The sequence below is a fragment of the Triturus cristatus genome, chromosome 4_1, assembly GCF_964204655.1.
Source record: "Triturus cristatus chromosome 4_1, aTriCri1.1, whole genome shotgun sequence".
NCBI classification, from domain to species: Eukaryota; Metazoa; Chordata; class Amphibia; order Caudata; family Salamandridae; genus Triturus; species Triturus cristatus.
This window is the reverse complement of record NC_140585.1, coordinates 915820342-915846721: the sequence shown is the minus strand read 5'-3', so window position 1 is coordinate 915846721 and position 26380 is coordinate 915820342. Positions and strand designations below refer to the sequence as shown.

Genomic DNA, 26380 nt, shown 5'->3' with positions numbered 1-26380 from the left:
TGGCTGCTCATTCATTTATTGTCATGATTCAATGTGCTACACAAACTTGCAGAGCTTAGATGCATGAGTTCAAAGAGTAAAGCTAAAAATGCAAGCAAGGAAAATGGTCACAGAGACAGCAAACATGTTAAGAGTTACAGACAACTTGACAAAGAAGATGCTAAAGATGTTAGTTCACAACTCTCACACTGCCTTTCCAGTATTTCAAGTGAGACTGTTGACACACTCTGCGCCTGGCCAATAAAAGCACCTGCTAATCCAATTCTGAGTCTCCTAGACAGCTCTGACAACACACGTCCACACTGAGTTGCAGGGCTCTCTTCTATTGAGGCCCCTTCAAAGCACTGCTAATGTACCCCATGTTTAACCTGCTGCTGCCCCGATAAACAGGGTCTCCCAGACCACTGTTAATGCACTTCAGACTAATCTGACCCAACCCTGCTTGCCCAGTGCGTCACCCTCTTCAACAGAAAGCCCATACACTTACTCCTGACCTTTTGCACCCACGCTAGACAGTAGTGATACTCCCATGGCCGGCATTGGTGCTGGTGGCGCCCTGTGCAAAAATTTCTCTTGGCGCCCCCATGTCCCATGACAGCCTCCTCGGATTCTCTTGCTACCACATGCAAAAGTGCCCCTCATCTCTCCTATCATAAGATATTGCCAAGCACAGCGCCCCCCTGAGGTCACAACGCCCCCTTCACGGGTCAGCACCCAGTGCGGCCACACCAGTTGCACTGCCCTAAAGCCGGCCCTGGATACTCCAGAGAGCGCTGGCAGTTCACCTACATTTCGGCAGGTAGCACTTCGTGCTATTCCAGCACTGAGAGCCACACTCTGCTCTATCAATGCACTTTAAATGGACCTTCAGCCTCACCTACAGCCCCACCAGTGCTAGGAAATACACCAAGAGCCAGGGAACACCATGACATTGCAAAGCCAGAATCACAAACACAGCTACGTCGCTCATCTCTGACACACAGAGAGGGCTGCTCTCCCTTCTTGTTCATAGACTCTTATCTCCCTCTTCCCGTCTCGTTGACACTGGGAGATACCCGTGAAGTATCTGAAGGACCACAGAACTGTCACTCGGAATCACTTCGAAGAGGCAAGTTGACAACACATACATCCTTGGAAGGGAAATAAATAAATACAAATATTTTAAAAAGTAAAATGGATATCACCAGGACAGTCATAGTCAAGAGATATTCAGTTTGAAGCATATCTTCCTCCTCTTGGCCTTCACTACATGCTCTCGGCCTTTCCTGCTGTCGTTCTGTCTTCCAGAGGATGCTCGCCGCCGCCCACCTTTGGATCCAATAGTTCTTTAAAGCTTGATGTGTTCCTACATGGCAGGAAGAGAATGTGTCATCAAAAGACCTGAACCACACAATCTATCATAGCCGCGTTTGGGCCGTAGCATTACAGAGGAGTGTAGGACCTATCTCAGAAGGCTACACTGACTTCACAATGCACACAAGAGAAGAGTCCTCAGTTACAGGGGCGGCGCCTTCGCTAAGGTGGAGGAGCGTCGCCCCACTGAGCAGGTCAAAAAGGAAAAAATAAAAAGTTAATAACTCGTTATCATTTTATTTTTCCGTCCTCGCTCAGTGGGGTGGGAGGGGCTGCTCTGCTCACAGAGCAAGGCAGGGGAGGAGTGGTTTGTCCACTCCAAGTGTGCAGGACGCTTTGGCTAGCCGTCTTGTGCTGGCCAAACCATCATACGTACTTTGCGTGTTTTCCACCCAGGCTGCATTACAGCCTGGGTGGGGAACATGACCAGGCTTCCATTCCCTGGCTGAGCACCGAACCACAGCACTCAGACCAATTACAATGCTGTATTGCAGCGTTGTGATTGGCTATGGGGAGCCTGACCTGCCTGCCTGCCCTGGAGTCCTGGAAGCAGGCGAAGATGACTGAGAGGCGGCGGCAGCGGCACACAGGTGTTCATATATTTTTACATTCCCCCGCGACACGCCCCCCCACCGCCGTTAAATACCAGCCACCACTGACCAGTCACTGTGACAACATTTACCATAAGGAATGTTGCGAGTCTACATAGGGCTCACTCCACTGCACCCATTACATAGATTGGTTACACCAAGAATAGATATTGTGAATGCTGTTTGGCACATTTAGATACACTCCAACACCCAAAATGCTTTAGATAGTCAAATTCAGACATGCATTGATCAATGGTCATTACGATGCAGTAAACGGGCATTCCGAATTTCCGTGACCAATTTTAAATGGCAGCCCCTTGAGTTGAATGAGCATTCAGTAGTCAAATTCAAAAGATCTTTATTCGGCCACATGAGGCCATAAAAGTAAAGTACAGGGCTTAATAAAAACAAGTATTTATAGAAACCATAATACAAATCGTATAAAGACCATAAAATGCAATTGCAGTTAAAACAGCGTTAACGACCAGGTGAACGCTCGAAAAGACAGCCAGTAGACTCGTAAGTCCTTAACCTTTGTGTCAAAAAGAGCTTTTAAACTTAAAACAGCAGTCATAAAATACACAGAATACGATTAAGAGAAAAACAAAACGAATACAAATGTAATTGAATACAATTTAGTTGGCGTGGCAGCAATGGTTACCAATTTGTGTGTGTAAAGGCGGCTAGCAAGCCCTGCTGTTGATAATACGATCACAATGTTAAGCAACAGGCAAGGTAAGCCACACCAGAAGGCAACCCATCCACTGACTTTCTGGATCCCACTGCGGCTTTAAGGAAGGTGCCGACCCTCACACATGTATCACGAGTGTTCAGGAATTGCACAAGCTTCTCCACATTGGCGGTGTCCCAGGTTATTTAACAGAGGTTTGAGATAGTGTCTGCGCAGGGGGTTGAAGAAATTACAAAAAAACATGAAATGCAGTAATGTTTGCTCTGCTGAGGCATCGCAGGGGCAGGGTGGAGCTAGACCCCCCCAGGGGACTGCGATCTCCTTCAAAACACAGGAGCCGCCAGGCCATGCCCGCTCTGAAGCAGAAGAGACCACTCCCAATGCGTGAGGTCTAAAGATAGATAGAGGGCAGGTTCAGCTAGGCAACGGACCTATAAAATGTCTGCACAGAACACTTCAATAGTTCAGTTTTCAGCCAGCCTTTTTTCCGCACTGAATACTAAGAAGTGGCGCTTGACCCTTAATGTATCTTCTTTATTAATGCCCAGAGGGGTCGTAAATAGAGAGAACAGTCCAAGTGCACAGAATGGGGTTGAGATGTAGTCCAGCCATGAGATTGTGCGACCCTTGTCCAAACTGAGTCAATCCATGATGATATCTCTACATAGCGATGCATCTGGATTAACCCACACACTAACCCATAACAACAGGGGGCACCACATTGACCTTATCCATTGTGCGTTACAGGTTTAGCTCCGAATACATCATGAAACTGGAGCTAGATGGCGGGAGGGACAAGAGCCTTCAACAGGGTTTTCCTCGACCTGGAGGAGAGGTGTGTTACGATAGCCCAAATCCCTGCCCCATACATGGTGGCCGGGACGCACTGGGTGTTGTAGATGTTTAAGAGGGGGGAAATGGACCCTTTCCCTGTGGGTCTTGGTAAGTTAAAAATTGCTCCTGCTGCTCTGCTGAGCTTGAGGCGTGAGCTGTTTAGCTGTGGCTGCCAGACCCTGAAGAGTTGAAAATTACTCCTAAATAGCTAAAGTCGCTTCTGCTGCTGAGAAGCTGACCCTTTTTGGAGAACCTGGAGATCTTAGGGGCATATTATCAAGAAACAGCGTTAAAATTATCGCCTCTTTAGCGGCAGGCGGCGATAATGGGCTTGATGATATGCCCTTCAGAATTCCCATAGAAGCCCATGTTCTGGTGTCAACATGTGCTTCTATTGGAATTCTCTACGGCATATTATCAAGCCCATTATCGCCGCTTTAGCTGCAGTTTTCTGCCGCTAAAGCGGCGATAAATTTAACGCCGTGCTTGATAATATGACCCCAAATTATTTCATCAGTGGTTTATCTTACTCCAGTCTTTCTTGTCTTCATTCAATGTCTTTTTCTTTGTATCTCTCCACCTTTCACCCGAAAAGTTTTATTTACTGTTTCTGATAAACTGGGCATTGTTCTTCATGATGTCCCATGTAGTTACCACACATTGTCACGTGCTGTTCATACAGAGATCTAGACACTATGGGTGGTCATTTAAAGATACATAATAAGTCCAGTGATCTACCATTATTTTACACCCCTGCTGCTTCAGTCAGATGTATGGAATGTCCTCCTATAATGTGGGACGAGTGTGTGTCCGGAAGTTTGAGAATGGGTGGCTGTGCCCACATTTGGTTCCCAAACTTTTCTGCCTCCAGCTTCTGTCAGTTTAATGCTGTTTTCCTGTGCTAAAAGTGGATGGGCACAAGTTCCTCTGGAAAACTTTTCAAAAAAGATACTGCTAACTTTTTTTTATTTTTAAAAAGCCCTTGGTTTCAGATCCACGCTCCTCATGCATAAAATGTTCGAATGGGGCGGGTGGGTGCCTCCCATTGGGTTCGCGAATACCACTTCTGTGCCTCTGTGCCCACTTAGAACCCTCCAATTGTGTTTCATCTGCTTTTTAAAGATTATTTTGGCAAATAACCACTTAACGATTTTCTGACTGCTGAGCAGAAAAGGAGAGTAATTCAATGTACGCTTTCACAGATCTCTCATTTGTAAGATGCCTGCTCATCCCAGATAATTTCCTGAGGTCTCATCATTTGTGTCCATCTCAGTCTAAAATCACTTTTGACATAGGTTATACTGCAATTCAACAGCCTTCCAACCAAGCACTTTCCCATGATGTGGTGTGCTACCTGCCCACTAATGCGCACACGCACCTCCTCAGAGGATCGAAGCCCTATGTAAATACAAAACATATATCTATACCCAGATGCAGTCCCATAAGTCTCCTCAACTATGGTCCCCACTCCTTTGCCTCAAACTCTAGTTGCTGCAACTCTCCTCCTACTTTTAGAGAAGGACACCTAAACAGATGAGGAGGAGTGATCGCCTATCAGAATTGAAAGGGTCTCTTTTTTTATTGTTAAAAAATACCGATCATACATGGGTTGAGAACTCGTTCCACTTTCCACGATTTGCGGCTCCTTCACACAACTTTGCCACACAGACAGAAGAAAATAGGTTACCTGTAACTGCAGCTATCCAGTATTGGTGTCTTTCATAGATTCACGGGCTTCATTCCCCATCGTCGAAGTGGGAGTCCCAGGGTATCATAATCAAGCAGTGATACAAAAAACTGTCATGGGCTATAATGGTTCTAGGCCATGAGTTTAATAGCCTATTTATGTCCTTTTTAAAAAAGGACCAAACTTCAACTATAACCAATCAGCTGCTAGCATCCTCTAGAACTCTCCCAAGAGAGGCCCTCAGATTTTCCAGCAAATGTGGGAGCAATATCCCAGGCATAAGGGGAGCCTCTCCAGGGAGGAGGGTGGGTCTCATGTGAATCTATGAAAGAGACCAATACTGGATAAATGCAGTTACAGGTAAGTAACTTATTTTCTTATCGAGTATTGGGGTATCTTTCATAGATTCACATGCTTGAATCAGAATAGCAAGCAGTATCAAGATAAATGTAAGTACCCTTAGTGGATGGTTGGTAACATCCATATTCATTTGTCAATAATGCCTTAAAAGAGTGTAAAGATACAAAAACATCTATCTACAAATGTATACATGAAAACATCTTAATTATGTACATTGAGATGATAAGCATTTAAAAGTAAATTTTTAAATAAGCGAAACTGATAGTAAGGTTAAGCAGTCACATATCAACATTAGGAATATTTAACCTTTTGAACATAAAGAAAAAACACCTCTTCTTAAAGAAGCTCATCTTATTGGAATAGATGGCGTAATACCACCTGGCCCAGGGCTGCATCACTATGCTGTGCTGATTGCAGGCAGTAGTGCTACGTGAACATATGGGTGCTCTTCCACATGGCAGCATGTCAAACCTTCTCCAGTGGAGTGAGTGCAAACAGAGCAGCCGTAGTGGAGACTGCTCTTGTTGAATAGGTTTTTACTTTCCTCGACAAAGATTTGCACGCCTTGGTATTGTAAAATTAAATGGTCACCGAGATCGATCTTGCAATGGTTGATTTTGTCACAGCTGAGCTTTGACAACCTTGACCATAGGCTACAAGTAACTGGTCAGTTTTGCAAATGTTCTTAGTTCTTTGCAAATAAAATTTGAGGCATCGTTTAGTGTCCAAAGTGTGAAGAGCCTGTTCAGTCGGTGTGGCTAGGCTAGGGAAAAATGTCAGAAGAATGATAAGCTTGTTGAGGTGGACTTGAGAAGGAACCTTTGGGATGAACCTCAGGTTCGTTCTTAGAAGCACAAACACATCCATGCAGCGAAGAAAGGGCTCTCGAGTGGTAAAGGCCTATATCTCACTGACCCTTCCGGTAGATGTGACTGCAATGGAGAAGAGCAACTTTCCACGTGAGAAACTTTTATTCGGCCCTATGAATAGGCTCAAAAGGCTGCTTTATCAGTTGCGAAAGGACCACATTAAGATACCATTCCGGGGGAGCAGGTCACACTAGAGGGAAGGTTCTTAAGAGACCTTTCATGAATTGTTTTACGAGCCTTGTGGAACATCGAGATAATGCCTATGAAGATCATCTGTACCTCGAGACTGCTGAAAGGTGAACTTTCACTAATGCATATACCAGGCCTGACTTGGCCAGAGAGAGAAGGTAAGGTAAGATCTGCTCATGAGACGTGTAGAACAAGTGTACATTATTTTGCTGACACTAGACAGAATCTCCTCCATTTTGACTTGTAAGTCTTGTTGGAGGCTTCATCTCTAGATTTGGAGAGAATATCCCTGTATTCTTGCGTGATTCCCAAATTCCGAAATTTGTAGCACTCAAGAGCCATGCATGTAAGTGGAGAGATGCTGGCTCCGAATGACATATATTACCTTTTTTCCAAGTTAGGAGAGACAACAAATGGGCTTGGTCTCTGAAAGAATGAGAAGCTCCGAAAAACAGTGTAGTCCGGGCCACTTGGGAGTGATCAACAGGAGATGACAATGTTCTGCATTCATTTTGGTAAGGACTCTGGGAATCAGTGGGATGGGGGGAAAGCGTATGCATACATCCCGGACCAGCGCATTGAAAGGGCCTTCCCGCATGACCCAGAGAGAGGAAATCGACTGATGTAGAACAGGCATTTTGTATTAGTTTTCATTGTGAAGAGAACCAGTGCCGGTTTCCCCCACAATGAGAATATCCTGTTCAGCTGCTGCTGGTAGAATTTCCACTTGTGGCAGCTGTCTTTGGTCCTGCTTAGGGCGTCTGCAGGTGTGTTGTGGATTCCGGACAGATGCTCGGCCTTAAAGGATATCTTGTGAGAAAATCCCAAAGCTCTTGGGCTTCCTGAGATAATGTGAGAGATCGGGTTCCTCCCTGTTTGTCGAAATAATACATGCTGGTCATATTGTCGTACGAACCAACATAGAGGAGTTTGCGACCCTTGGGAGGAAAGCTTGCAGGGTGAGAAAAATGGGGTTGAGCTCAAAGCTGTTGGTGTGTAGAGACTTTTGACTAGTTGACCACCTTCCCTGGATTTGAAGGTCTTGTATGTGGCCCCCCGAGCCCTCCATGAAGGCTTCCGCAGTGTTGATAAAATCCGGCTGTAGCAATAGAAACATGAGCCCTTGAGAGAGATGTGGTATGTGAGACCACCATACCAGCCTGGGTAACACCCGAGGAGAGATAGAGATCAAGTCCTCGAAGGACACTTCAGACTGGATCCACTGTAACTGTAACTCCTCTTGCAACGGTCTCCTCTTCAGATACGCCAAGGGAATCAAGCTTATTGCTGAGGAGATCATGCCTATGAGCGATTTGAACAGTCTCACAGAAACGCACTGTTTTCTTGCAATGCTTTGAATCAAGAGGACCAGCCTTGTTTGCCTTTCTTGGGAGAGGAAGGCTTTGTTCTGTATGGTGTCGAGATCGGCTTCAAGGAATGTCATGGTTTGACTGGGTGTAGTGGAGGACTTTCACCAATTGACAGTGAGGCCCAGCTTGTGAAACATCGAGAGACTGTTTTCTGTTGCTTTGGCAGCTTGTCCTGGCATTGGGACTTTTATCAGCCAGTCGTCTAGGTAAGGGAATACCTGATGACCTTTCTTCCTGAGTGCTGCTGCTTCTGGGGCCATGCACATGGTGAATATCTGAGGTCAGGACTTTAGACCAAAGGGGAGGACCTTGAATTGCTAATGGTGCCAGCTACTGTGAAATTAAGATATTTGCAGTGTTTGGTATGGATGGGGGATATGGATGTAAGCATCTTTCAGGTCTGGAGAAGCCATCAAGTCTCCACGGTTGAGGTGATGAAGAATGTCGCAGAGAGTTATCATCCCGAGGGATTGCTTGCGGAGGAATTTGTTGAGTTTCTTGTGATCTAGGATAGGTCTCCTCTCCCCTAATTTCTTACGGATGTGAAAAAGATGGGAGTAGAATCCTTTTCTCTTCTACGCTGTTGAGACCTTCTTTATTGTCCCTTTCAGAGCATTAAGAGAGCTTCTTTCTGTAATAGGTGAAGATGAGGGGGAAGGGCTCCCTTTGGCGGAGTAGTTGGTGTTTTTTCTGTAAACTCCAGCGTATGGCCATAGGTAACAAGGTACAATACCCATCTGTCTGAGGTGATGATTTGCCAATGAGGGAGGTAATGGGATATTTTCGCACCAACGGGATGAGAAGATGTTGCAGCTGGTACCTGGAGAAGATCATTGTTTGTGACCGGTGTCCCAGCTCTGTGGGGGCAGTTGTCTGCGAGTACCTTGCTTTGAGAAACCAACTGCACAGGATTGCCGATAGGATTGTTGCTGGTATCCTGTCCTATACTGTGGCTGGTATGACTGGTATTTTTGTGAGCGCTGGCATCTGCCCCTACAAGAGGAGAAATCACAGCCTGGTGCCCTTCCGAAAGGCACGTTGCGGTATTTGAGAGTTCCTAGAGATTTTGCAGTATCAGTGTCCGTCTGAATGGCAAGGAGTGTGCTGCCAATGTGCTTGTCAAATATCGTATCGTAAGCCATGTCCAGTATTTTTGATTGGACCTCAGGTCAAAATGAGGTCGCCTTTAGCCACTCTTGACGTCGTAAGACAGTTGCGCTGGCTAGCTGATGGAAGCCTGTGGAGGCGATGTCCATGTCGCAGTATATAATTTCCAACAATATCCGCTCACCCTCCAACAAGATTTTCCTTGATTCCAGTCATGTGTTCTCAGGAATGAGGTCGATGATATCCAGGGCCGGACTGGAGATAGCATGTATTGGGTGTTTTCGCGGTGGGCTGGAAGGGTGGGGGCCGTTTTTGTTACTGTGGCCGGTTTTGAAACAGTGCTGCAATGTCGTTCCTCAGTAATAAAAGCAGCAGTGCTGGGGACCGGTTTAGTGAAGCAGCAGTGCTTCATACTAGCACCCCCTTCTTCTGCCCCCTGCCCCCTCTGGGGCTGCTTTGGGTTCTCAGTCCGGCTCTGATGATATCCCTGATATCAGACCACATCTGGCAGTCATAGTGGCCTAGAATGGCGAGGGAATTGGCTCCCCGCATCGTGATTGTGGACATGGTCAAAAACCTTTTTCCAATGTTATCTAGATGGCGTCCCTCTTGTCAGGTGGTGCGGAATAGGAGTAGACAGGATTTTTGACCTCCGTTGCACCGCCTGCGAGATCACGGAGTCAGGCTTGTGGTGTCCTATCAAGCATGATCGGGTGTCCTCAGGTGCTTTGTACTTCTTGTTGATGCATGGAAGGACATCTGGTAAAGTGGCTGGGTTTTTCATAATCTTTACTCTCTCTGGCCAAATGTAGTCCACTATCGGTATAGAGCATACAGATCTTCTGACCTGCTATTTGAAATCGCAGAGGATGCAGTCAGACTGCTTCACCAACATTGGAAGCTGAAATCTGATTGTGTCTCTCTCCATGAGGTTATGGAAACCTTCAATATCCTCGGAAGGTGAATTGGTCTGGCGATGTTGAGGTGGGGATGGAGTTGGAAGTACATAGTCATCCCATTCATCTAGAGGTGGTTGATCATCTGGAATTACACCCTCTTCCCTCTCCTCGTCTGAGGAAGAAGGCTCCTCTCTGGGCGTTACTGCTACATGAGATGCAGGTGTCCCCCTAGGTGTAGCTGGCAGAGGAAGACGTGGTGGAAGCAGAGGGATAGAATGTGGTGGTGGTGGTGATCCAGCAGGTGATCCAGCAGGTTTCTCTTCAAGGGACTCTGGAAAGCACCTCCGATAGTCAGAGGGTATGGCCTGGAGATCCTGTACCAACGAAGCAGGAAGAAGCAAAGGTGGCGGGTCAGAATAGTATCCTCGTGGTTCATAGTACCTTGGAGGTGGAGGATAATACTGTTGAAAATATTGTTCTTCGGCCTCATAATCTTCATCTTCCTCCTGACATTTCACATTCAGCTCTGAAGGACTGTGAGCTGTGCCAAAGAGGCCGCCATCATCTTCCAACTTCTCAATGTCCAGTAGGAGGCTAGGAGGCAGGGGTGAGACCTTGCTAGGTGTAGTATCCTCAGGGCGGTGGGAGGTCCTGGAGATCTCACAGATTTTTATCATTGACCGAGGCATCAACGATGCCGTCCTTGGAGGAATTACCATGGTCGACATCGTCAACGGAGAAAACGTTGACGTGATCATCGCCGACGGGGCCGTTGTTGATGAAAGCGTCATTGGAACCAAAATTGATGGGATCGTAGTCAACGGAAAGTTTGTAGATGGCTGGATCTTCGTCGATGATATGGGGCATCAATGGCTGCTGTAGTCTTTGCCGTTGACGGTATCGACCACGAGAGGTCTTTGAGGAGAAATGTTTTTATTTCTCCTTTTTCTTGAAGCTATGAGGCTGATGGGAAGTCCTGATAGATTTTTGGGACTTCTCTGAAGCTCCTTCAAGATATCTAGCCCTCTTGTGAGACCTGGCAGAGGAATCACTGTCCTCCTCAGAAGATGTTTTCTGAGTCTTGGTCTTATGAAGCTTTAGGAGTAGCCTCTCTTCCCTGTCCCTCAAAGTTTATGAGGAGAAAGTGCAGAAAATCTTGCACTCCCTTGCATCATGCTTGGGATGAAGGCAGTAAAGGCAGTCCTTACGTGGGTCATCCACATGAACTTTCTTCTTCCCACAGGTCTTGCAGGGACGAAAAAGGCCTTTACTGTCAGACATATTGGAAATATTCAAGTTGAATAGAGGTTTTCAAATGAGAATACTGAGCAGAGCTCAGGGAGACTCCCTTCACACATGACGTACGGTGAGAATCTGAGGGACTCAGCCTCTCTTGGGAGTGTTCCAGAGGGTTCTAGAAGCTGATTGGTTATAGTTGAAGTTCAGTCCTTTTTTAAAAAGGACATAGATAGACTATTAAACTCATGGCCTAGAGCCATTATAGCCAATGCTAGTTTTTTTTATTACTGCTTGATTATGATACCTTGGGACTCCCACTTTGACGACGTGGAATGATTCAAGCATGTGACTCTATGAAAGATACCCCAATACTGGATAAACATAGAAAATGTACCCCATTACATTATACTATAGTTTCTCTGACAAATTAGCCATTAAAACCACTTCCATCAGTATTAACAGTACCAAAGGTACTTAGGAATAAACAAAGAGCCCCTTCCGAAGTGGCTATCCAAGTGTAATAACATCCCGGACCTCCATCGAGTGTTGTTTTAGCAGTCTAATGCAAGACACGAGCATCTTTTAGCAACCCCAACTGCAACCACAAATAAAGCAGGTAAGCTCTGAGACTCCACTTGTAAGAAGGTTTATCTAGATTTAGCCCGTGCTTTGTGCAACTCTCATTTTTAGGAAATCTGACTGAATGTGTTTTGAGGATATAAAGACAATGATCTTGTAGTTTTATGTCTCCAGCAGACCTAACATTCATGAGAATGTAGGACGCCGGCCAGAGGTAGGCGTGCACGGTGGACCACACAGAAGCCATCAGCCTAAATGTAGCTATCAGTGGATTTAGAGGACACGCTGCGGAGATACTCACCGCTCTCTCTTTGACTGCATGATGTAAGTACGTTCCCGCTTCACTTTTTCAATCCGCTGTCTGACCACGGTTTTTTGGTACGCCTGGTCCTGCTGGGAAAGAGGAAGACATGAACAGTTGCAGCATACAAATCTCACAAACCAGGACTAACGTGAATGAGGGTGCATATTTTCACCCTGAGCATTGCTGGCACAGAATAACAGCAGAACACAATAACTGCACAACACTGCTCTTGGAAACCAGCTCTTGCCTGCTTTAGTGATGCTGTCAGGTGCTGGTGTCCATCCCCATGGTGAGCTCCCAGGAGATCATCATCTGATTTCCGGTTCTTTGCAATAGACAGTCTTTCCTGGAACTAGAGAAAAGGAGACTGTTATGCTCGTCTCAGACATATGTTCTGAGGGACGGACTAGAACAAGTATTGATCCAAACAAATATGAGAGGCTGACTTTTGAAGAATTCAGAATATTCTACTTGGGTGGCACGTTCACATGAACTATAGAGACTTCACGTTGCAATCTGGGAAAATGCATTTCCGTTAAACATGCCCCTCCAGATATGCAGAGAGCGAAGGCTTGGCAGAACTGAGGGGTGGGGGTGATGTAATTGTTAGAGATCGATATGGAAAATCAACAAGATGGAAAATTGACGAGCACTCCATACAAGTTACATTTTTCAATTTAATGAGCAAACTGAAATATTACCGATCTCAGCGAGCACCTTTCACTAGTAGTTGTTTTTAAGGGCAGAAACAGAGCGCGGCACTTTCTCAGGTCTTATTGCAACCATCAGTGTTTCCTAAGTCACTCTATCTTGATAATTATTCCCCTGCATAGCCAAGGTAAATATAGGAATTAAACCAACCAATGCATCATGTGCTTGCTTTCCTGCTGTGAAAACATGGCCAACTGTTCATTTCGATATGTGGAATCCGATACGTGGTATATCACTGTAATCTACTGCTAATAACATTTATTGCACAACATATCGAAACATAGGGGTTAACCTCTAAGGTCAATCTACTTAAAAATCACTTTTGCTGTTGTGAATGAATGCAAAGGTACAACCAACATCATGAGCCACACATTCATTGCCCCTGTCCCTGGCCCACAGTAGTATCCTAAACTATATTGAAAAAATTTATTATTGAAAACATTAATCTTGATCTAATTACATTATGCCTAAATCGAAGTGACCCAAGAAACCTTTAATGCATGCCTCAGAGTGGTAACTCAAAAATCTACTTAGACTTACATTTGTGCAAACTGAAGTTGTTATTACTATCTGTGTGCAAGTGTGGGACCTGCTGAATACCAGAAAACAAAAGTATTTAAACATGCAGGCTGTGCACATGAAGCACCTAGATACAGAGGGGTCTACTCACAAACCATTTTATACTATGTTTAGTACTACTACAATAGTACTACTAAACTACTACAAAATGCTATTCACAGACCTATGGTGTAAATCTCCATTTACCCCACTACTATCTTTTCTATGGTGAGAGCATAACATATGTAAGCTTACTATGTAGTAGTAAATGTAGGAGGGGCCAAGGGGAGTGGCAGGAAAAAGGGACATATTTACTACTAAATATGAGGGGTTTAAGGAAGGAGTAAAGAGGAATTTAGGAAGGTTCATGCACCCACACACAAGAGTAAGCCCATTGCTGTTCACAAACTTCACTTCTAAAGTTACTTTAGCCATAAAAGGGCCCACAACAGTAGTAAATTATCCAGCTCCGAGCTGGAGTAAGTCCAGCACCACACATGGCCAACCACTGGTACTTCAACACCTTTCTATCGAAAAAAACATGAAGGTAGGGACTTAAAATAAAAACCCATAGGAAATATTCCTACATTAAATTAAGCTATTTAAAATAATTAAATATATAAATAAATATCATGTAACATTAAACAATCCAAAAAGAAAACATATTTATTATTTAATTATGAAACATTTTAACAACCCTTTTAAAATTTATAACTTAATGCAATATTAATTTTTAATGAAACATTATTAAATTACTTTCAACAGATTCTATACATCACTTTTAATAAGTAATAATGCAAAATAAAAATCATTTTACTTTAGGTGGAAATGTAGGTTTTTAATTTGAACTTCAGAAAAATATTTTTAATTTAATTTATATAAATGTATTCAAGATTTAATTACAAATTAAATTACTAAAGAAGCTTCAAAAATATCTATTTACTCAGAAATGTGTTCAGTAAGGGATTCAGTAATTGGATGATTGGGGCAGAAACGATCATCCTTGTGCACGTTTGGAATAAACATGGAACTACTTAACTGGATATTTCTCCTCGAGGTATTCATAAACTCATCCTAATAGAACAGGTGGATTGAGAGTAAGCATTGTAACCTAACCACTAAATCATCTGGAAATTTGGTCATTTAATCAATTTTCATATCGGTTTGGTTAGCTAGGCTTCCACAATGCTTATTTGGTGTAACCACCAATCATACCTTCTATGTTGATGCCTTAAACAGCTTCTATTATAACTATGATTATCAAAACACAAGAGAGTTACCCTTCTGCGGAGAAAAGGGGCAGAGTATATGTGGTATAAACAGTAACAAACTCCCTTTTCACTTAAAACTATAGCTTACCTCGCTAGGTGTAAGTGATGAATGCTATCTAGCAGCCCGGTAGTACAAGGATACACCTATTGTTGTATGTATCACCTCAGAGCCAATTTGAGTAGGACCAAACCTTCTAAATAATTCTCAAAACCTCAAGAGCTCAAAATGAATGCATAAACAACTGAACATAAGGTAATTCTATATTGAAATTGTGATTTTGGTTTTTAAATCTTTGATATACAATGTGTTAATCTAATATTCTGGTCTGATAAACAATAACATATATGAATATATTCTTCTACAAATAATTAATTTGTTTTAAATAACATTTACTGGCTTTTATTGTTATCATTTATAATTAATATAGAATTACCTTATGTTCACTTGTTTATAGATTCATTTTGAGCTCTTGAGGTTTTGAACATTACTTAGAAGGTTTGATCCTACTTGAATTAGCTCTGAGGTGGTACATACAACAACAGGTTTATCCTTGTACTACCGGTCTGCAAGATAGCATTCATCAAAATTATAACTATGATGACATCTTTTTACAAAGAAATAAGTACCAGTTTTGTGTTGTGTGGGTTTCTGTTCAGAGGGGACGTAGCACACAGTCCAGGTTGGACTGCCCATTTTGACATTTTGGGGAAGGTCAAAACTGATTTGCAAATGGTTGGTTCCGTCACAGCTGAGCTTAAATGAACAGAATGAAATGCGCCCAGAGTAATTACCTGTGGTTATGATTAAATCGAGCATTTGGATCCTGTTTATATTCAACTCCAACAACGTGCCCTTGAAATGTTACTGAGCAAACCACACATGGGCCCCATACGCTAGTATTCTGGTTTAATCCATACATTGTACATTGGCAGGGATTCCTTTGTTCATTTTCCCTGCTGGTTTGATACTACTTTGACGATAATGAGTTGAAGGTTCACACTGCCACCCCACTTGCAAATGTTGTCTGGGGAGTGTGAATAGTGTTTGTGGAATAATATTTTTTTTGTGATGGCCAATTTGTTAATGGGAGTGAAAACAGTCGGTAAAATCTGCACTGAGAGGCCTATACACACCCTCCATTTTGTAGTCATGGGCGCAGCTCCTGGAAGGAGGAGTGGTGTTAGGGGTATTACACCCCCTTAAAAATTTATTCTGTATAAATAGTTAGGTACAAGTGCTTTCAGTCGGGTAATGTGAAGTGTCTGTCAGATTTCACCTGGGATTTTTACATACCCAAACTGACAAAAAACACACTCTCTCTTGTCTATGTTTTGAGGGCCTTAAAAAATACTGATGAGTTAGAAAAATATTGTGTTTTAAGTATCCCTAACAATCTGCACTCCTCTCTCTTTTGACTGCCCTTTAAGCCCCCCTCATGTCATGCTTCTAATATAATGTTTTTTAAAAAGATGTCCCAGCATGATTGTTGAGAATTATGAAGCTCACACCTCCTCACACATAGGAATGACTTTTAGCAGTAAATGTGGGAGGAACAGTGGGGATTTGCTGGAAAATTTGGAAAACTTATATCTACAGGGGAGTACATTGCTATTCACAAATTGCCCTTATATAGTTACTACAAACAAAAGGGACTCACAAGTAACATAACTATACTCCAGCTCAAAGCTGGAGTAAGTTCAGTACCACACATAGCCAACGACTAGTACTGCAAAACCCTCCCGTATAAAATAATGGCGGTAATGACTTAAAATAAAACCCTTTAGGAAATATTGTTAAAATTAATTAAATTATTGAAAAATATATATGCATTTGATTTAATGTATTAAAATAGTCTACAAAATCATTTTTATTTAATTTCATACTATTTTATAATTATTTTAAAATTTTAAAAATGTATTCTACTTAATGCTCATTAAGAATAATAAAATTATATTTAGCTACTTTTATACATTGCTTTTAATAATTTTTAATACATAATATATATATTTTTTACTTTTGGCAGTATTTTTTTTAATTTAAAGTTTTGGAAACAAATTATTTTAACTCAATATATTCCATTTTTTTTATTTAAAATTAAATTATTAATGCTGCAGCTTTCTTATATTGTTCAACATATACAATAAATGTATAAAATATTAACATTAATATTTAACATAAAATATTTTTCTATATAAAAAAAAGTTTAATACACTTTTCCCTATACTTTACCATTGGTAGATCACTGCCCCAATTGAGGAGGTCATCAAATAGGCCACAAAGTCAAAATGAGTAGTAACATTACAGTCATGATTTACATTTTTACTGACTCCACCTCCCCATTTCAGGGGGTGGGTGCATGTATGTCTATACACTTTTGAGAGTTTTACACTCATAAATGTGTAGATTTACCTTTGTGAATAGGCTCCAATCACATCCTACTTGCTGGACTACAAATGCCTGGCCTATGGCTATATGGTATCCTCTCATTTTTGCAATGGAGGAATGGTTTAATGAGAAAGGGTTAGCATGTTCAGTCTACACTCTGGCTGGAATTAACCTAGGTACATGTGGTGGGTTTGTGGTCTTGTCATGGGATATTTACCATGTTATCTTTACATTCTCTTTCTTCTTACAATGCCCTTCAAATAATAAACTGCTGTCAATGGCTTCCTTTTCTTTCTATCTCAAAATTTGAATTCCACCCTCATGTCAGTATCCTATGCCTTAAAAGATTTAAGTCTATATGGCTTTAGCCTAATAGTGGTAACGTTTGTACTGATGTTTTGTAATTTGGTCATCTGTAAACGATACACTAAAAATGACCCTATTTATTCAAAGTATTACAAGGAGTTCTTGTTGCAAAGCAAACTAGAGGAGCAATAAAGATGCACTAATACGATTCTGAAGCCTTACTAGATCGATGTTTGCTGTCTGAATATGAGTAGAGGCTTACTGTGAAGGAATTAAATTTGTGACTTCACTGTGTGCACATACCGAAAATTACAACGGAGATGGGACAGCGAGGACTGGGAAAGCTCCCGATAGACTGCCAAAGCTTTCTATAAGTGAGAATGCTGCATTTAATTTCTAATCTTCTGACTTGCAAAGGCACTGACAGCATGTGAATATTGAGCAGACGTACCAGTTACTTGCTCCTTATTGAATTATGAAATATCGTCTACTACAAAGCCATGTTTTTGTTGTGGATGTCGCTGTTCTACCGGTCACAAATTGGCAGTGTGGTGAAATGCACACATAACTAGATCCCACTGCAGTTGCGCCAGATAAACAGCTTTATCATAGAATCATTGTGTTAGAACACACAAAACTGCTTACACTGATTGTTCTTACAAGTGGACCACTATTTCATTTTCTGGCACTTACCCGTAGCATCTGCCTCTCCTTGTCCCACTGATGCTTGTGTTCCAGCTTCATCTGCAGCTCGGTCAGCTTCCTCATAGCTTCCTCTTGTTCTTTCTTAGAAAGACGGATGAAGGCCTTCTCCCTCTGCAGTGGACTGTGTAGGGAACACTGTAGAGTAGCATACATCATGAAGTAACAGCTTTTGCTGGGGAAATTTGGCAAATGTGACTGCCAGTGACCATGCATGGAAACATTAGGTTTTAAGCCACAATTAACTTTGTCTTTGAATGAGTTACACCCTATAAATAAATTAGTTAACTGGACTAAGTGAAAGGGTGTTACCATGCACCGAAAGATGGAAACACAACATCACAGCATGTGCATTTTTTCACTGCATATGGTATACTTAATAGAGACAAACTTTAAGAAATGGCCAGTTTCTAAAACTGGAAGAATCAAAAAGACAGTTAAAGATATTACATCACTCATGACATATTCTGTTCTGACCTCATCCCCCTGGGCCAAACATATTTGTATTAGGGGAGGTGCGTGACCCCCCTCCGAGCCCAAAGGAACACGTCCCCAGGGCCATAAATTAACTATAGGGTAGGGAGCGCATGTAGCCATTCCCTGTACCTTAAGAGGCCATCCGTGGGGCCAAAAACATTTTATTGAGGGGAAGAGGAGCTTGGCTCTCCTCCCTGAGCCCAACTGGGACCCAGGGACACCATCCCAAGGGCCATAAGTTAACTATAGGGTAGGTGGCGTGTAGCCTCCTCTCTGAGCCTTAAGAGGCTATGGGAACCCCATCTTCCAGGGCCAAAACCAATTATTTTAGTGGCGGGCACGCGTGACCCCACTTCCCTGAGCCCAATTAGGCACTGGGGCCCCCATCCCACAGGACCATACAGAAATTATACGGTAGGCGGTGCGTTGTCGGCCTCCCTGAGCCTCAAGAGGCCCCGATGACCCCATTACCCAGGGCCAAATAAAACTTCATTTAGGGAAGAGGTGTGTGGCCCTCCCTTCCAGAGCCAAAATGGACCTCGGGGACCCCCGGTCAAAGCCTAATTAATAGGAGCGGGAGCGTGTGCCCCCTCTCCCATGACCCTTAACAGGTCCCAGGGATCCCATCCCCCGGGGTCAAACGTATTTATATTAGGGGAAAGGGGCATGTGGCTCCCCTCACGAGCCCTATTGTGCTCCACAGACCACATCCCTTGGGGCCTTACATTAGTTACAGGGGAGGAGGGTGCGTGGTCCCCTCCTGAGCCTTAAGAGGCCCCTGGGACCCCGTCTCCCAGGGCCAAACATATTTATATTTGGGAAGGGCGGTGCGTGTCCCCCCTACCCAAGACCAAATGGCACCCGGGGACACCACCCCACAGGAACATAAGTTAACTATAGGGTAGGAGGCATGGCCCCCTCCCCAAGCCATAAGAGGCCTCAGGGACCCCATCCCCAGAGCCTAAAAATTATTTTAGGAGAGGGGACATGTGGCTCCGCCTCCTCATGCCTAAATGGGCCCCATGGACCGCAACCCCTGAGGCCAAAGAATAATAATAAGGTAGGGTTACATGGCTCCCTCCCTGAGACTTAAGAGGCCCGGAGACCCCATCCCCACTGCCAAAAACTGTATTGTTTGGGGAGGGGTTTGTGTCGCTTCCCTCCCCCTCCATGAGCCCAAATGGGGCCCGGGGACCACATCCCCTGGTGCCATCCACTAATAATAGTGGATGGGGGGCACGTGACCCCCCGATCCCAAGCCACAGGAGCCCCAGTTCTGGGGCCAACCACTAATAATAGGGGCAAGGGGGTGCATGGAGCTCTCCCTGAGCCTTAAGAGGCCCAAGGGCCCCATCCCCCAGGGCCAAGCACTAATAATAGGAGAGTTAGGCATGCCCCCCCCCTCCCTTGGCCTTATTAGGCCCCAGGGACCCCATCCCTAGTGGCCAAATTCTAATATTAAAGGGAGAAGGGACATACCACCCCCTCCCTGAGCATTAATAGGCCCTGGGTACCCCATCCACTGGGGCCAAATTCTATTATTAAGTGGGGGCATGTGGCCCCTATCCGAGCCTTATTAGGCCCTCTGGTTGCATCCCCCAGGGCCGAATAGCATTATTAAGGGGAGGCGGCATGTGGCCTCCCTTCCTGAACCTTTTTAGGCCCTGAGGTCCCCAACCACCAGGGTTGAATATCATTATGAAGGGGAGGGGGGCATGTGTCCCCCTTCCAGCGCCTTTTGGCTCCCAGGGCCAGAGGTGGGTGCCCCAGTGTCCACCTGGGGTCCCACGAACCACTAGTTGGGACCAGAGCTGAGCCAAAGGCCCCTGCGCCTCCAGTTGGCTCACTGCATGGTGAGGGAGCCGGCTTTACATCCACCTGGAAGGAACAGCTGTCTTTGCATGCTCCAACTGGGCGGAAGCAATATCTGTTTCCCTGCCCGCAGAGAAACAGAAACAGAAGTCTGTTCCCATCCTGCAGGAGCAGGCAGGGAGTGCATATATTTCCCTGCCCTCGGTGATTTGGGCGGGGAAACCACTCTGTCCCGCGATGGGGGTCCCTGGGGCTTTTTATGGCTGGGGGGGTGCTGTGTCTTTTAAGGCTCGAGGTGCTGCCCTTGCACCTTTTTATGAATTTGGCCCCAGAGATGGAGTACCCGGGGCCACCTTCATCTTGGGGAGGCGGCCCGTGCCCCCTCCACTTAATTAAGGCACACGCTCGGAGGGATGTGGTCCCCGGGGCCCGCAATGGGCCTCAGGGAAGGGAGCTACACTCACGCTCCCTTCCCAAATTCATTTATAAAAAATGACAGGGCGCCATTTTTTTTGTTTGCCGCGATCCCAAAATAGTTTCATGGGATCGCACAAAAATGGTCAATCTTTTTTTTGGGCCTAGGGGGGAATGAGGGAGGGATGGTCCCTCTGGGCCTCCCTTGTCCCAAAGACCTAGGGGAAAAGGGTATCCCTACCCAGCCCCTTTACATTTTGTTTTACTTTTCAACTTCAGGACAGGGAACTAAGTCCCAGAGTCCTGTAATGGATGCTAGCAACATTTTTCTTCATGTTGTTTGCAGCTAATCAGAAGGCTTGCTCCTGCGGAAACAAGTTGCCCTAAGGGTCATAGCCATATTGCCCTGGTCATCATCTTCGTGCTCATCAAACAGTTGTTATGGTACATAAAAATAGTCTACCTTAGTGCTGAGTTTCTGCGTTGGCTTTCAGAGCAGGCCATTCAGATTCATCTCCACCTGAATCTAGACCCTTTAATTTAAGTTGTGCCAGGCTTTAGGTCGGCCTGAAAGGACCATTGTCACCAGACTTCCTCGTGTCCAGAAGTCTCTGAGGTGACAGAGGTGAGCCTCTGCTTGGGCAAGTGTGGTCTAGGAAAATAGTCTCTGTATGTATCATTTTGAAAGACATTGACAATTGTCTTGCAGGAAAATCCTCATTATTCAGTCGTTGTTGAAACTATCAGTGAGAAAACCTTCATCAACGCAATATTCGTCGACGGAATCTTCATTGATGCGGTCATCTACATTGACAGATTTGTAATTGTCATTGACAGGTTTATTGGTGCATTTAGCAACTGAGTTGTTGATGAGCTTGAAGTCATTTTTACCAATGGCATAGCAGCTGTGTAGGGCGTGTAGCTCATCAACAACAATGAAAGTTTCATCCACAATTCTTTCGATGGCACTCACATTGACAAAGGTGAGAGAAGAGAAGCCTTTCTTTCAAAAGTATAGCAAATGCAGACACAGGCCTATCAGCATCGGGATCTATACTAGACTTTATGGCAATGCCCACTATATGAAATGGTGGATTTCTACCTCTGGCAAAAGTTCTTGTCAGTCTTATTCGGAATCTTGGGAGGAGGCTCTTTCGAGGTTAATGCATTTTGCCCCGAAGACAATTTACCGTATATTTTTTATTCTGAATGCTCCCTTTTTAAGCCTGATAGATGAGTCTTACAAGTCCTCCTCTGAAGAGGGGAAATCTTTAGCCTTTGAGTTTAGGGACCACAGTAATATCCTACCTTCCCTATCTCCAATGGTTTTACTAGAAAATCTTTAAGTATATAATGCAATCCTAGCCTTGTGGGAAGGTTAAAGATAATATATGTATTACTGGGGGGATTCTCACAATGGAGTCTTAACTTGCCACACAACCCACAAGATTGTTTGCTAAATTAAACATTTTCTGTCCACTTTAAAATACAACCACATATAAAGTAAAGGTTGTACTAGGGTGTGCTGGTAAATATTCTGAAGAGATAAATGTACCTAAGCAGACTTAACTTAAGTAGCTGAGCAAGGCTCATAGAGAATCCTTTTGTGCACAGATTGTGGTGGAATTCGGAGGAATGCTGACCTCTAAGGAGGGCAGAGTCGGAAAGGTTCAGCTCTCGTCTAAGTGGTTGGAGTGTGGATCTTTAATTGGTTGGAGTTCGGATCTTTTTCAATGCGCTGAGTGGAGTACATAATGGACAGTATTTGAAACCTTGCCAGGCTATGTTTAACATTACCCTGAAATAGAATTTAAGGATAAGACTTTTCCCCGATGAGGAGGGTGATTCAAGCACGTGAAATAATCAGGAGAAAATTTGGTTATATGTAAACTGTTGAACCCTTTCGGTGCTCATGACGGAATGGTTCCGTAATGAGCACCAGTGCTCCTGTGCTCATGACGGAACCATTCCGTCATGAGAACAGGGGCACTAAATCCCTCTGCTGCAGACAGCAGAGGGAATTCCTTTTTTTTTGGCTTCGGGAGGTTGGGGAAGAGCTTTCCCAACCTCCCAAGGCCGTTTTCTACGTTTTCATTGCAATGACGATCATGCGCATGGTGCACTGACGTCATTGCATTGAAACTGAAACTGAAACTTAGTTTCAGTTTCATTGTTTCGGTGCTCATGGGGCTATCTCAGCCCCCAGAGCGCCAACACACTTGGGAGAATCTCCCCATTCCAATGGTATCCTTCCCTAGTGGATCCCTGCTAGGGGTTTGCCACAGGAGGACGATCCAAAAGTAGGGATCCACCCACTAGCCACCAGGGAGGGGGGAGCGGTCCCTTAGGGAGGGGCCTTTGTTCCCTCATATAATTTGGGTACCGACAATCTTTCTGCCCCCCTGGAGGGGCAGAAAGCATCCTAGATGTCAGGGATTTGTTTTATAGGCCGGGGGGGGGGGGGGGCTATCCACAATGGGCATGGAAATGCCCCCACCCTACCCCACGAAGAAAACCAAAGACTTTCTGCCCCCCAGGAGGCAGAAACCCCACTAAGCACCAGGGATTCTTTTTTATATACGCTGGGGTGGGGGCTGCCCAGAATGGGCAGGTCAATGCCCTCCCCCCCAAAATGCTACCGTCTTTCTGTCCCCCCTGGAAGGCAGTTGGGGCAATAGCCCCTTACCTGCCCCCTCGGGGGAAGAAAGCACACGAGGCACCAGGGGTAATTATTTTTCAAAATTCAGGGGTGGAGGCTGCCCACAATGGGCATGCCAATGCCCCCACCCCAAAAATAATTGCCACAGTATTTTTGCCCCCCGGGAGGCAGGTGGGGGCAATAGCCCCTTAACTGCCCCCTCGGGGGCAGAAAGCCCACGAGGTACCAGGGATTAAAAAAATCAAAATTCAGGGGTGGGGGCTGCCCAGAATGGGTATGCCAATGCCCCATCCCTCAAAAAAAGATGCTACAATCTATCTGACCCCCCAGGAGGAAGATGGGGGCTGTAGCCCCTGATCTGCCCTCCGGGGAGGGCAGAGAGCCTAGAAGGCACCAGCAATTATGCAGAATTTTTTATACATAGGGGTGGGGACTGCCCCAATGCCCCTACATCCCCCCCAAAAATAGCAACAGTCTTTCTGCCCCCCCTGGGGGCATATCGGGCAATAGCCCCCGATTTCCACCCTCCCCAGGGCGGCAGACAGCCCACTAGGCATTGACTTTTTCCCGGAATGTGCCTACCTGTTGATTTTGGGTCCTAGCGCAGTCAGCACCTAGGGAAGCATAGTAAACCTGTATATTTTTGTAAACTAGACACCTAGGGAATTCCAGGGAGGGGTGACTTTTGTGGCTCTCACCAGGTTCTGATACCTCACTTGTGATTTGAGGTTTGCAGGGGTTTCTTGGTAGGAAAACTTTAGGGGATCCACACAAGCCATCCCTCCCTGGACTCCCCCTGGGTCTCTGGTTTTCAGAAATGTGTGGGTTTGGGAGGTTTCCCTAGATGGCCGCCAAGCCCGGAACAAAAAACTCATGTGACCCCCCTTGCAAAACCTGATCATTTTGTGATAGGTAATTTTGAGGTCTCCACTTGCACACCCAAACGAGCGAGGTACCATTTTTATCGGGAGACCTGGGGTAACGCAGGGTGGAAGTAAATTTGTGTCAGCCCGGTGATCCCACATCGTTTCCACACTGACGTTGGAGAAAAATTCGATTTTTACAGCAAAATTTGTGGTTTTAAGGGGATTCTGGGTAGGAAACTCTAGGGGGTATGCGCAAGTCACACCACCCCCCCCCCCCCGGTGTCTACTTTTCAGAAATATGTGGGTTTGGTACGTATCCCTAGATGGCTGCCGATCCCGGGACCAAAAACGCAGATGCTCCCTATCTATCAGAAAACATCTTGGTTTAGAACTTTCCATCATAGAAATGTGAGGAAAATGTTTTTTTTTTTTTTTACAAAGTTCAAGGTTTGCAAGGGATTCTGGGTAACAGAACCTGGTGAGAGCCAGATAAGTCACCTCATCCTAGATTCCCCTGAGTGTCTAGTTTTAAAAAATGTATAGGTTTGCTAGGTTTCCCTAGGTGCCGGCAGAGCTAGGGTTCAAAACCTACAGCTAGGCACTTTGCAAAAAAAAGGTCAGTTTTCACAGTAAAAATGTGGTGTGTCCACGTTGCGTTTTGGGGAGTTTCCTGTCGCGGGCCCTAGGCCTACCCACACAAGTGCGGTACCATTTTAATTAGAAGACTTTGGGGAATGCGGGGTGGATGGAATTTTGTGGATCCACGCAGATTCCAGCACTTTCCATCACAGAAATGTGAGGAAAATGTGTTTTTTTTTACAAAGTTTGAGGTTTGCAAGGGATTCTGGGTAAGAGAACCTGGTGAGAGACAGACAAGTCACCCCCTGCTGGATTCCCCTGGGCGTGTAGTTTTAAAAAATGTATAGGTTTGCTAGGTTTCCCTAGATGCCGGCAGAGCTAGCGTTAAAAATCTACAGCTAGGCACTTTTCACTGTAAAAATGTGGTATGTCCACGGTGAGTTTTGGGCCGTTTCCGTTTGCGGGCACTAGACCTACCCATACAAGTGAGGTCCCATTTTTATCAGGAGACTTAGGGGAACACAAAATTGTAGAGCAACTGTTATTACCTATTGATCTTCGATGCATCTATGCCTTCCAAATGTAAGACAATGTGTAAATATGAAGTCACTTTGAAAAATGTCCTATAATTTACATGATAGTATGGGTACCCACAATTTCGGAGATGCGCAAATAGCTACTGTTTCTAGACTCTATATTTTGTTCACATTTCGGGAATACATAGGTGTCTTTCATACCGATTTTTCACTATTTATATTTTCCTAAATGAATTGCTATTTACCCAGTACACAATAAAAAACCATTGCAAGACGCTGCTCAGTTATTGGCTCTGGGTTCCTCGGGTTCCTGGTGAACCTACAAGTCTTATATATCCCCACAACCAGGAGGGTCTAGCGGATTTAACGGTATACTGCTTTCAAAAATCTGTCATACTTAGAAGAAGTTACAGGTGAAAAGGTTGCACAAATGGCTGTGTTTTTTCAACTCATTTTCAATTTATCCTGTTTTTAACTGTTAGTTTCTATAAGAAAACCTTGAAGGATCTACAGAAATCTCCCCTTGCTGAATTCATAACTGTATATACTTTTCAGAAATGAATAGCTTTCCAGGATACATTATTGCTGTCATACCTATTTTTACCATTAACTGGCAGGAGGGTGAAAGCACAAAAATAGCAAAAATAGGCTATTTCCCAGTAAAATGCCAAAACTGTGTAAAAAATGTTGGTTTTATGACAAATGTCTTTCAGTCCCTGAAAGCTGGGAAGAGGGGGATTTCAGCACCACAAATCTTTTGTTGATACCATTTGCAGGGAAAAAAACAGATGCTTTCAAATCCAGCACTTTTTTCCCATTCCCCCCAAAAAAATGTATTTTGGGGCAAATTTCTGGGTCTGAATCAACAAACCCTGTGTACCTTTAAAATTCCCATGATGTTGGAAGAATAGGATGCAAATTTGGTATGGATACCTTATGTGGTCAAAATGTTACAGGGGCCTAAGCACAAACTACCCCAATTAGCCAAAAAAAGGCTTAGCACGGGGGGGGGGAGGAGGAGGCAGCAGCGAA

General features: G+C 44.4%; 1 protein-coding gene across 4 annotated transcripts in view; it reads right to left on the bottom strand.

Annotated features, from left to right (window-relative positions):
• LOC146855794 (uncharacterized) overlaps positions 1-26380 on the bottom strand; it is a 45610-nt gene continuing 19230 nt past the window's right edge. For 3 of the 4 annotated variants that reach the window (XM_085650659.1, XM_085650660.1, XM_085650657.1), the window contains exons 4-7: positions 17997-18143; positions 12319-12423; positions 12069-12160; positions 1-1345 (exon numbers count right to left, since the gene is read on the bottom strand). In XM_085650659.1, the coding sequence (XP_085506785.1) occupies positions 1246-1345; positions 12069-12160; positions 12319-12423; positions 17997-18143 (444 nt within the window). In that variant the 3' untranslated portion in view covers positions 1-1245. The remainder of the gene's footprint in view (positions 1346-12068; positions 12161-12318; positions 12424-17996; positions 18144-26380) is intronic. The other variant, XM_085650658.1, reaches the window with a different exon arrangement.